The following is a 12,109-nucleotide window of genomic DNA, read 5'->3' on the forward strand; positions in this document are numbered from 1 at the left end:
CTTTAATATTTGTACTTAACTAATATACAGTACAAATCTATTATTACACAATAGTATCCAAAGAACTTGATAGAATATTACCCAAGTGCATATTAATTTATTTATTTTGAATTTTAATCAGCAATGATATTTTCAAATAAAATTTTTACTCATTATTAAAATTCAAATAATACATCCTAAAATCTGTCTGAGGGAAACCCAATGATAGCTTTCTGAAAATTCAAATTACAAAAGTAAAAGATAAAAAAAAATTTGGGAGACAAAAAAACATCATAACGTGATTTTAACAAAAGCCATTAATATATTGGTTCATATATAAAAATATATATATTTTTACTTTAGACTAGCTACCTGGATTTTATTTTATACTTTATCTACACACACACAGCTATTTCAGCGTTGATAATGAACTAATGCGTCATTCCATAACTGGTTCTTTTAGGCCTAGGCTTGAAATAGGCCTGAAATAATATTTTCCTACGTTTCCCATCCCTTATCCCTGGTATATACAATGAATAGATTCTAAAAATTATTATAGAATAATAATATTTATTTCCTAAGTATATAGAAAATATGAATTACAATTATTATTATTGTTAATAATTCATTGATAGCAAGAATTAAAACATTGTCTAGTTGAGATAGTGATCTGCAGCACAGTATTTTCTTGGGCAATGAACAGTATATGTCATATCTGGAAGATAGTACACAAAAAACTCGCCGCAGTGTGTTACATTTCCCTTGGAGGGAAAAATAAGATTACACTTCCAAGCTTTCCTAGTACAAAGGAATATTTCAGCTGTTTCTCCAGGAGAAGTTGGCATGGTTGAATTGGTCCATACTCCATAATGAGCTCCACACACATGATACCGAGAGGGAATTGTCATTGCCAACATGGTCCCTGCAGGAGGTAGAAACCTGTACCATCCTGTGCCCTTCCACTGATCATCTCTCCAAGCTCTAAAGGTGTATTTAGATGCAGTCTTAATGGTAAAAATTAATCAAATCAAATATGAAAGCAAAGAGAATAAAAAAAGCTAAAAAGAAAGAGCATTGTTGCATATAATTTTATTACCATACCATATTTTAAATTTTAAAATATCATTGAAGATTAATAAGTAATGTTTTTGTTTAAAAAGAAAAAAGCATAAAAAGGAAAAAAAGCAATACTTGTAGCCTTTGTCATTATGTTATTTTTCAAAAACAGAAATTTCTCAATTTAAAATAATATCTTTTAATAGAATGCTACTTTGATCTTTGTCCTATATTCAACCCTGCACCCCCTCCCCCCCTTAAAAAAATCTCTATAGATTTTTTATGAAATCAATTTTTAAGCTCTGTTTGTGCACTCAGAACAGTTTTCTCTATTACATGTAAAACTAAGTTTTTCCAACAAAAAAAAGTTTCACACAAAATTGTTTTCTTTACATAACTGGTACTACAAAAAGTTATAAAGAGTTATAAAATGTTATAAATTGTTATAAAATGTTATAAAGGGTTATAAAATGTTTTAAAATACAGAAAATATCTAAAAAAATGTAAACAACATTTTTAAAATTCTCTCTTGAACCTCCAGAAACAAAGCCCCTAGAGGCTAGGGGCGAAGCCGCTAGTAAATACATAAAGTAAATCTGCAAAATCAAATTTAAAAATATGTTGAAAATTTTTAGTGAGGTGTATACCCTAGTCAAGGGGGGGGGGGGGGAGTTGGATATGTTAATAATGAACAAATAGTCAAAAATTCGTCTGCGTGCAATTCTACTGCAAAAAAATGAAAATGAAACCTATAGCTATAAATTTCCTTAGTATTTCAGAAAGCCTGTTGTCAAATGAAAGCTTTATTGGTAGCACAGCTACTCTATAATTTAGAATGTCCCTCTGTCTATCAGACTGCTGGTCTTTCAGTCTGTATGCCCATTTTAGTCTGTCTGTAAGAAACAGTAGGAGAACATGTGAATTTCTTGTTCCAATTCAAGAAAGACGACTGAGACTTCTTTCAACATTCCCATCATTATAAATACATTATACACCATTATAATTTTTAGTGGCTTTACATATATATATTACAACTGAATCAACATATCGTTGGTATTTTTGGTCAATTTTCTGTGGAAAAAACATTGCAAGATTTCTGTTTTTCTTTGCGATTTTGTGTTTAGACAAAGGTAAAGTAGATTTATCTTTTATTTTCAAACATATCTTTGGTGTTTTTAGTAAGATTTTCAATATGTTTGTGGATTTTAACATGACAATTAATTTTGCCATCAATATAAGGCATTTTTGATGTCATTCTTGTTTAATAATAAATTTTTGAATTACAAAGAGAAAATCAAGTATGGTATTTAAAACAAGCTTACCCAGTATAAACCAAGGAATCACAAGTTGGTGTAATACCCTGTCCATCACTGCCTCTGACTTCTTTATCCAATATTTGGTATTCCATACACTCATTTCTTCCTAGATTTAAAATAATTAAAATAAAGACATTCACCAGTATTTGCCTTAATAAATCCTTAAAATTTTTTAGGAAGAAATTTTATGGCATCACAGAATTTAATTTTCAGTGTGGCATTATGAGAACGAGATAATTTGCTTGTGCAAAATTCAATTCATTAACTATCAACAAAAATGCCAACCAGATTGAAGACGAAGAAAGTCTCTCAAAAAATGAGCATGTTACGTCATTTTTAGGGGTCTTCTTTTTCACTCCTCCTCTCCTCGTTTTTTTATGACGTCATTGAAGGACTTTCTTCCCCTTCGATTATATTCATTTTAATTCATTGGTCGTGTACAAGTAAATTGACAAAAGCAATATAGGTTTCTACAGAAAATCCACAATTGGTGCAAATATTGAATTGTTACATAGAAGGTTAAAATGGTTGTTATATCTTCAAATGAACAAGCATATAACTGTAACGCTGTTATATATATTTTTTTTTGTTTCCTAAAGATTGGTTTAAACCAAAGTCTGTGTTAAAAGTTTACTGAAATATTACAAAAATAGGCTACTACTACATCAGAAAGTCTAGTTTAAAAACTACTTTTATCATTTTGATAAGATATAACTGATGGTAAAACATATTATGAATACGATATGATTACCATAAGGAAATGTTGGACAATTTGCTGGAGCATTGGTGCTGGTAGTTGTAATCACCTCTGCAATTAATTGTTTCATTAAATCATCAATTCAAATGTCATATTTTATGAAAATTTATTACGAATTTATGAAAAACATTACCCTCTGTGCAATAGTTTGTTCCAAAAGATGTTCTCCTCTTCTTTCTTACTAAAATCATACCTCTGTGTATTTTAAATAAGGCCCAGTTCACAAAAGACAAAGGTCAACCTCTAAAAATTTTAGGTTGACCTATGGAAGCTTTAGGTTGACCGATTTTATAAAGGTATTTGTGGGTTGTACTTGTTTAGGTTGACATACAGAAAAAATCGGTCAACCCTTAAAATTTTTTTGTGAAATGGGCATATAGTAAATGTAGTAAATTGCTATTTATCTTTTACTAGCGGCTACGCCCCTAGAGGCCTCTAGTGGCACTTTAAATGTTTTTGTTTGTTAAAGTCTACAATAATTCTTTATGTTACGGATACCTCTTAATGTTACGTTGAAGTCTCCCAGATTTTAAGAAAATTTTCAATTTTTTTGTCATTTCTTTTGGGAGGGTGGTAGTACCCTCCCCCAAAATAGTTAAAAATCTTCCCAGGACATATGAGAATCAACCCTGTTAAGGAGAACCCGATCGGTTCAGCAGTTAGCGAGATCCTTCGGTACAGACACACAGACAGACAGACAAACATCCTGTTACTTTAGTATAAGGATTAATTTATTACTAAAATTACCATCAAAAACAGTGTTAAAGCATTTTTTAGACTTTCTGTTGTATTCCCAGATGAGGCACTTTTCATTACCATCACAAGTATTCTCACACTTATCATTTGAATTGTATTTCTTAGATTGTAGCTTTTTCTTCAAAACAGGTTTGGAATTCTTATAAACTAAGATAAAAAACAAGGATGACAACATCCATAAAAGGGAAGCACTGAAATGGTAGGACAAACGGACGTTAACACTTGTATAGTGTCAGAACAGAATAATCAGAATATAAGCAAAACTGTAAGTAATTTTTTGAAAAAATTCTTGATACAGGATAATGTTTATGGACATACTTACATTTTTGGGACTTGATTATAGAGTTGCTTCGCTTATAATATTGTACTTTGTTGTCCCAGGAATTAGTATACCAAAAATCAGATCAATCGGATTATTAGATCACATAAAAATTTGTTGTCAAAAAAGTATAAAAATCAACTTGTTTAAAATTGACGTATGGACATTCTGGTAATGATTATAGAGTTGCTTTGTTTATAAAATTATACTTTGTTGTCCCAGGAATCAATATACCAAAAATCAGATCAATCGGATAATTAAATCACATAAAAATTTGTTGTTAAAAAAGTTAAAAAATCAACATGTTTAAAATGGACGTACGGACATTCTGATAATGATTATAGAGTTGCTTTCTAAATCGTACCTAACTACTAAAGGAATCACCATGCAAAGTTTGAAAGTTTCTGACATGCCTAAATTAATGGAAAAAGCTATCAGCTACGGATGGACGTATGGACGGACCGACCCTAATTATAGAAAAGCTTTGCTTTAAATAAGAGAGAGATTAAATTATACAAATGAGACAATTTTAGAACAACAGAGATGGATCATGGTTTAGTATAAACAGAATCATCAAAAATGTATTTATTATCATTACCTCATGATTTTTAATCATGCATTACCCAGCGAAACTCTTTAAAAAAAAGGTAGCATGCTACGTTGTTCGATATTGTTGGGGATAAACGTTGGAAAATCAGCCTTTCAAGAAAAGGTAGCATGCGGGTTCGCCATCGATATTGTAGCAGAGTAGCATAAAGTAATGCTGCTCTCTATTCGGTTCTTTATAAAGTATAAAAGACTCTCAGATTTTTTTCTCACTTCTTCTATTTTTATCCTCTCTCTCTCCTCTCTCTCTCCTCTCTCTCTCCTCTCTCTCTCACTCTCTTTTAACTTATGCTACTATTGTGCAACTTAACCCCATACTCTGCTACGATATCGATGGCAAACTCGCATGATACCTATTGCTTGAAAGGACAATTTTCCAACATTTATCGCCAAAAAATTAGGTGGTAATTCATGGCGAAGGGCATTGGAAGTAGCATGAGACTTGGTACATATATTGCACGAGCTGGATGGCGATTCCATGGCGAAGGGTGTCCCATAGTGTAGTGGTTAGCGCACTACGCTGTGGTTGGGAGAAACCGAGTTCAAGTCCCCACATAGACTTTGCACTTGGTCGACAAATAATGTTGCAATTTGTGAGATTATGATCACGCAACCTTCCCTAAGATGCCCTAGGGTTGTAAGGGGGGAGATTAGGAAGTTAGGATTCTACAAATCAAGCAGCTCTAACCATGCTTTCCCTCATCCATGCTCCTCGTATGAGAGTGCCATTAATTAGGGTGGCTTAATATGGAACACCTGCCAAAACTCTAGGCCAGGGTGATGTAATAATTGAGTAGCATCCACGAGAATTGCGGGTCAGCTTGTAATGTACCATAGAATACAATCAGCTGTGCGCGAAGCTTACCAATCTAAGATTGGCCAAAGGATTCTCACTTCCAGTCTCCGTGTGCATCTGAGTCCTAACTTTAGAGAATCATGGCTACAACAACAACAACAACATTCCATGGCGAAATATTTTGCTGGGTACATACCATAAATTTATCTTCAGACACTTTACTTATCAATACTGCCCTTTACATTAATCTGTAATTCAAATTTGATTGTTACTTATCTAATTCATCCATCCATCCTGTAAGATCTTACCAATTGCCAAACCAATTAGGAGTTAATTTTCAAGAATAGATGTTGAATAGAATAGAATTGACCATTTTTCCTATTGGTTAACCTTAACAAGTACCTTTATAAAATCAGTAAACCTAAAGCATCTTTAGGTCAACCTAAAATTTCCAGAGGTCGACCTATGTCTTTTGTGAACTAGGCTAAAGAGTATTACCTTTAGAGGAAGTACATAAAGTTTCAAAGAATATCATTAAGCACACAAAAAATGCTATAAACTTCAACATATACATCTATACAAAAAAGAACACAAAAATTCCATATTTTTCTACAGCAAACAAATAAATATTTCTATAAAATTAAACATTTTAAGTGTACAAATGATGGTCAGTATTAAAACTAGGGTATATATTTCTTCATTGTTGATCTCAGCAATGTTCTCAAGACCAAAGATGTATGTTTTGTGAATTAAAATAAGTATTTTCCATTAGAGGCACGTTGTGGGTTTCGTCGTATTTTCACAGTAGCTCTCCTATTTCTAGCCCCTTCGTGAGGCTTAGCCCTGCGGGGCATATTTTCTAACTCTGTAGGGCAATCATCAACATTTTCTTAACCTAATCTAACTTAAAAAAACCTTTCAAAAGCTACAGTGAAAATACGATGAAACCCAAATCTTTTATTACAAGTTTTAAATCTTATTTTTAAAAATGTGAAGTAAAATCAATATTATGAAACATTTTTAAATAATTAGGTTACCTCCAACCTCAGAATATTTGATGCAACCTTCAATCTGCAAATATTATTGTATACTAATATCAACTGCAGCAAATATGATATGCCAACAAGTGTTTGAATTCGCATAATTACTTTGAAAACAATTAAAAAATAAATTTATATAATGATGTATGTTTGTACTCTTATAAAATTTGTCCTCAGTTAAAATATTTGGAAGTGTGTCTGTCTGTGAGGCCTTTTAAGACGCATATATTATACAAATATCTCCTACTCTTATGATTTTTAATAGAAAAGTAATTATATCTTTGAATACCAGCCTAAAAACATGTTTATAGTTTAAACCTTTTTTTATTATTAAATTCAAGTCTTACTTTCTGTTTAATACTTTATTATACTTTTTTTTTTTTGGGGGTGGGGGGGGGGGGCTGGTTAGGCATTTGTTCCATTTGTAATTTCTCTGAGAATAGTTGAAATATCCTCCTCCAAATTAAATTACCTGAACCAGAAAAGCTATATTGTTTAGATTTTTAGTGATATCTTTTGGTAAAATAAAACAAATATCCAAACTCTCCTTTAGAGGATTACTTTGAAATTGTGTAATCATAATTTATTTCTATCAATACAGTAGGTAATAACAACTCAATATTTGGGGCCAAAAGAGGTGAAAAATATAAATACATATATTATTATAAATTCTGTACTTTCAGTTTCACCAGGGTTGCATGGAATGTTATATAATGTAGACGATTAATTCCACTCCACGGCCCCCCCTCCTTCCTGAAGAAACATGCTCTTAGGATAGAAAAATGATTTTTAAAAGGGAAGCTTTTTTATAATTAGGTCCGTACGTCCGTCACAGACGGATAGCTTTTTCGTTAATTTTAGGTATGCTAAGTATAATGTTATAAGCGAAGCAACTCCGTTTGTCCTACCGTTTCAGTGCTTTGCTTTTATGGATGTTGTCGTCCTTGTTATAATTAAAAAAATGGTAGAAATAATTTAACTCCATTGACTTATTCCCTCATCCATAAGTTTAATCAGGGTTCTAAAGGGATATGACAATGACTGATAAATTAATGTACACCGCCAAAGATGATAAACAAAATTAAAAAATTCTGTAGATTATAAATAGTGGTTAAAACGTTTGGGCACTTAAGTTAATAAACAAACCAATCAAAGTTCAATAAGAGTACCAAAAGTTGTTAAGCCAACAAATAAGAAAACTTAACCATATAACTTTAGGGACTAGTGTAATAAACATCCCAATGTCCCCTTCCTCCCTGAGTTTAATACACTTGTATTCATATTGCTAAGTGTGATAAAAACGATGCAGTTTGCTGGTTCTTCTACATACAGCAAGGTAATGTCTTTTTAGCAGAAAAATTTGTTTTCATTTTCTATAATACAAAGTAGAATGATGTCTGTCTGTTTTCTAAAGCTTAACATCTCGGTATCCACTGACCCTATTGGGCTCTACTCTTCAGGGAATATACCTACTGGCCATGTGGTGGTTTTAGGCTATTTTCTTGGGGGTTAGATGCTCCCTCTCCCCCCCAAAAAAATTCCCCCTCAATTTTTTCTTTTGTGTAACAAATATGCTGGTTGGGGAAACCCCTACTGCACATTTGGGGAGAAGCCACAGTGAAACACCAACCCACCCACCCACCCCCCCACCCCAAATTTTTTATCCATTTTTTTTAAAATCACGAACGAACGATTCTATATAGGAGGGAGAATTCCAAATGCCTCTTGGGGCAAAGCTGCTAGTGAAGGAAAAAGTATTTGATTCTAATTAATTATTACAGATGAGTTATCAAAATTGGATTTCAGTAAACTTGAAGTGGTGCCTTTTGTTATTTTTGTTAAAAATGGCATTATCGGAAGGTATGTTTTATCTTTAAATTAGAAATCCCTTTGAAAAGAAATAATTTTTTCAAAATTAAGGTAAATGGATTTTACATTTTGAAAGAATATTGCCCATACACATCGCAAGTTTAAAATTTCAAGAAGTCTCGACAGTAAACTCTTTATATATTCTTTTTTGTGTTCTGGATATTATTAATTTTTGTTAAGGACCCTTGACGTATGACAAAAAAATACCTGTAATGAAAAAGCTGAAGATGAGCGATAATTCCTCTGAAGAATGTGAAGCCAGCTGTAAAAGTTTGCAAGAATGCATCATCTGGGAACACAGTGTCGTTTCCAATACATGTCAACTAACCATCTTTAAAGGTACAGATTTTTTTGATCTAATTAATATATATGTAGATGGTCCATCTGACTTCAAAATTCGTCAAACTTAAAAATGATTGCAGACAAACACCTTTGTTTAATTTTTGCATTCAAGTTATACAAGCGACGAAATTTTTTGAGGATATTTAAATTCTAGAAAGCTAACCTTATCCTCAGGAATTCAACTATTCATATACAGGGTGGGACACATAAATCCGGACTTTTTCTAATTTTTAAACAAATGAACATAAAATCGTCAATTTTAAAGATTTTATGGAATTTTAAAAACTGGGAGGCAGGATAGGTGTATGACTATTAGATTATTCAAAGAAATGGCCGCCAGGATCAATCGCCGCCTCTACCCGCCTTCTAAACCGCCGGCAGGCCCAGGTCAAGCTGGCGAAGATCTCCTTGATAGTGGCAATGAGGGAGCTCTTTGTGGTATGAGCACCTCTATTGGTGCATGCTTCAAAGTAGCCCCAGGCCCAAAAGTTCATTAATTAAGATCGGGCTGCTGGGAGGCCACATTTCCTTAGGGAGGTGAGTAATCGCAGGATCCAAATTACCATCTTTCAAGCTACCCTTCGACACGGCGGCTCTTATTTGGGCCACAGTTGAGCTAGAACGACGTTCTTTACATTTTTGGAAATGGCATGAAGATTTAGCTAGGGTTGTCAACGCAACCTACAGTCTAAAACGAGAATCAAGGTTCCATATGGGCCCCTGAAGAGGAGAATCGTGAAATTTTCAAGATTTTGACGTTTTTGACATCTCACAATCTGCTATGTGTCAATATTCCAAAGTAATACGGCCAAGCTAACTTGGATAGAGAGCATAAGTAATTTCTAGTACCTAACTTATGTATCTAACAGTACCTTTAGCAAGTTTCATGAGCAACGGGCGCAGTCCGAATTTGCCTAGTTGAACATATGCACGGTCAGCTTGGAGTACACGTCCTACATCGTCCAAAGATTTTTATGGGTAAAAAGGCCATTACCTAAGCTTTTTATAGTGGGGTCAAACGTCCTGATCGGTCAAGTAGTCTTGACGCTATGGCCGTTTAAAAAAAGTCCGGATTTATGTGCCCCACCCTGTAGCTAACTTATTATAGGTTTTGTCATGTGCTTCACACTATACTGGGAAGTTAATTTTTATGCGAATTAATTTACCCACAAAATGAAAAAAATATGATAAATCCTTCCAAAATCTGTAAACAATTTTGACCAATTACATGTCTGTAATGTACCTCAATTGTTCTCCTATTGGATGATTTAGAGAGTATTGTCTCTAAATCATCTCTATTGTTGATATTTCTACAATCCATGTAATATAGTAACAGGATGTGTATTTGACTGTCTGTTTGTTAGTACTGAAGGATCTCGCTAACCGCTGAACCGATCGGGTTTTCCTCAACAGGGTAGCTTTTCATAGATACCGGGAAGTATTATAACTATTTTGGGGGAGGGTACCACCACCTTCCTAATAGAAATCACAAAAAAAAATTTTCTCTCGATTTTACGTAGAGAGTTCAACGCAAAAAGTACACCAACGCAAAAAAGAAATATTTAAAATATAAAAAAATATTTTAAGTGCCACTAGAGGCCTTTAGGGGGCGTAGCCGCTAGTTGAATTTAAAATACTTATATTTAAATGTTAATTAATATTTCTTTTATCTAGAAAAAAAGGATAAAAAGACATCATTTGGTGTTCATGATCACTGTACTACAGGTAGGAATATTATTAGTCAAATGTTCTAAATTAAAAGACCAAACTGCATAACTTTTGCACCATTTTTGACGTCATATTCTCCATCTCTTTTTTAGGGGTTTTCTTTCCCACTTCTCCTCTCATCTTCCTCATCAGGAATCAAAATTGACACAAAAGTTATGCAGTTTGGTCTTCGACATTAAAAGATACTGCTTAGTTGTCAGAAAGTTAATTCCTTTTTAGTTTTTTTTGTCCATTTCTTGACCATACATTGTGTAGTAGGTCTGAAATATACTTATGTTTTATTCAGGAATATTTTGTAAATAAAAAAAAAACATTCACTTCAAATCATTTCCTTATTTCAAACAGTAAAATATATAAACAATAACATTAAAGATGGACAAAGTGTCTTAAAGATAAGCCATGTGACGTCATAAAAATGTGGGAGACAAGAGGAGAAGTGGGAAAGATAAGAGATGGATATTCACTCATTTTTAAGACGTAACAAGGCTGATTTTTTCGACACTTTGTCCCGCTACTTAATTTAGGTGCCTCCACTCCTTCAACAACTACAACAGAAAGTACTTGTTCTGGAACAACAACAAGTTCAACTGTATTTCCCTATGGTAATATTTTTTTATTATAAAATTTTATGTAAACCTAACAGGATCTGCGTCAGTCTGTTTATGTGTACCAAAGGTTCTTGCTAATTGCCCCCCCCCGTCCTTAAGTGCCCCTACAGGCCTCTAAGGACATAGCCCAGGGGCGTCGAAGCTTTATATTTTGGGCTAGGTAAATTTTTTTTAAGGGGGGGTAAAATTTTTTTGTTAGAGATTTTTTATTTTGAGGGGGTATTTCCCCCCAACCCCTGGTTGCGTTAAGTACCAACTTCTAAATGGGAATGAAAGATTAATTTCAGTGACATGTTACCAATTGTAAAAAAAAAACATAAAATATTTTATTTTAGGAAGAAAAGAGTGTGAGGATTACAAAACTTTAAATTTTGAAAGAGATATCAGTATTTTACATGTTAGACCACATTTTTGTGATCATTTTAGTCATTACTATAAAAATGGTATAACCTATGAATCGTATGAACAAATATCGTGGGATTTCCAAGGAACATCATGGTACAGATTCGAAGATTATGGAAATGAAGCTATTCTAGCCCAAACCTCTCCTGGTGGTAATAATTGTGCAGCTTCTGGAACTGGATGGTCCAATGCTTCACTTCCCGAAGCTGCTGGTGATTCATTTCATATTCCTGTTTGTTTTGATGAGGTTAATGATGATGATGAAGTTACAATTTGTTCTTATCAGACCAAAGCCAAGGTTACAAACTGTGGCGATTACTTTGTATACTTCCTTTATGACACACAACGTTGCCCATACCGATACTGCACACAAATTGTAGAGTAGATTTTTAATCGGTGGCTCTAATAACAAAAACCCCCAAAAATGTATTAGTACTCCTTGATTTGCAATGTTTATTTTCATATTTGATAAAATAATTATAAAATTATTTTCTATTTATGGCTTGATACGACAATAAAAATTAAAACCTTTTAA

General features: G+C 33.1%; 2 protein-coding genes across 2 annotated transcripts; one reads left to right on the forward strand and one right to left on the reverse strand.

Annotated features, from left to right (window-relative positions):
• Positions 1-532: 532 nt before the first annotated feature.
• LOC145319817 (uncharacterized) lies at positions 533-6,735 on the reverse strand. Its single transcript, XM_080162175.1, has 7 exons — positions 6,623-6,735; positions 6,084-6,159; positions 3,856-4,011; positions 3,242-3,289; positions 3,103-3,159; positions 2,358-2,457; positions 533-960 (listed from the first exon to the last, which is right to left on the reverse strand). The coding sequence occupies exons 1-7, from the start codon at positions 6,725-6,727 to the stop codon at positions 633-635; spliced, it is 870 nt and encodes a 289-aa protein (XP_080018301.1). The 5' UTR covers positions 6,728-6,735; the 3' UTR covers positions 533-632.
• A 1,167-nt stretch (positions 6,736-7,902) lies between these two features.
• On the forward strand, positions 7,903-12,109 carry LOC145319818 (uncharacterized). The gene is made up of 6 exons (XM_080162176.1): positions 7,903-7,961; positions 8,407-8,485; positions 8,675-8,833; positions 10,511-10,561; positions 11,089-11,166; positions 11,508-12,109. The coding sequence occupies exons 1-6, from the start codon at positions 7,929-7,931 to the stop codon at positions 11,957-11,959; spliced, it is 852 nt and encodes a 283-aa protein (XP_080018302.1). The 5' UTR covers positions 7,903-7,928; the 3' UTR covers positions 11,960-12,109.

The sequence above is a fragment of the Acartia tonsa genome, chromosome 5, assembly GCF_053477335.1.
Source record: "Acartia tonsa isolate MP-2025a chromosome 5, ASM5347733v1, whole genome shotgun sequence".
In the NCBI taxonomy this organism is placed as follows: domain Eukaryota; kingdom Metazoa; phylum Arthropoda; class Copepoda; order Calanoida; family Acartiidae; genus Acartia; species Acartia tonsa.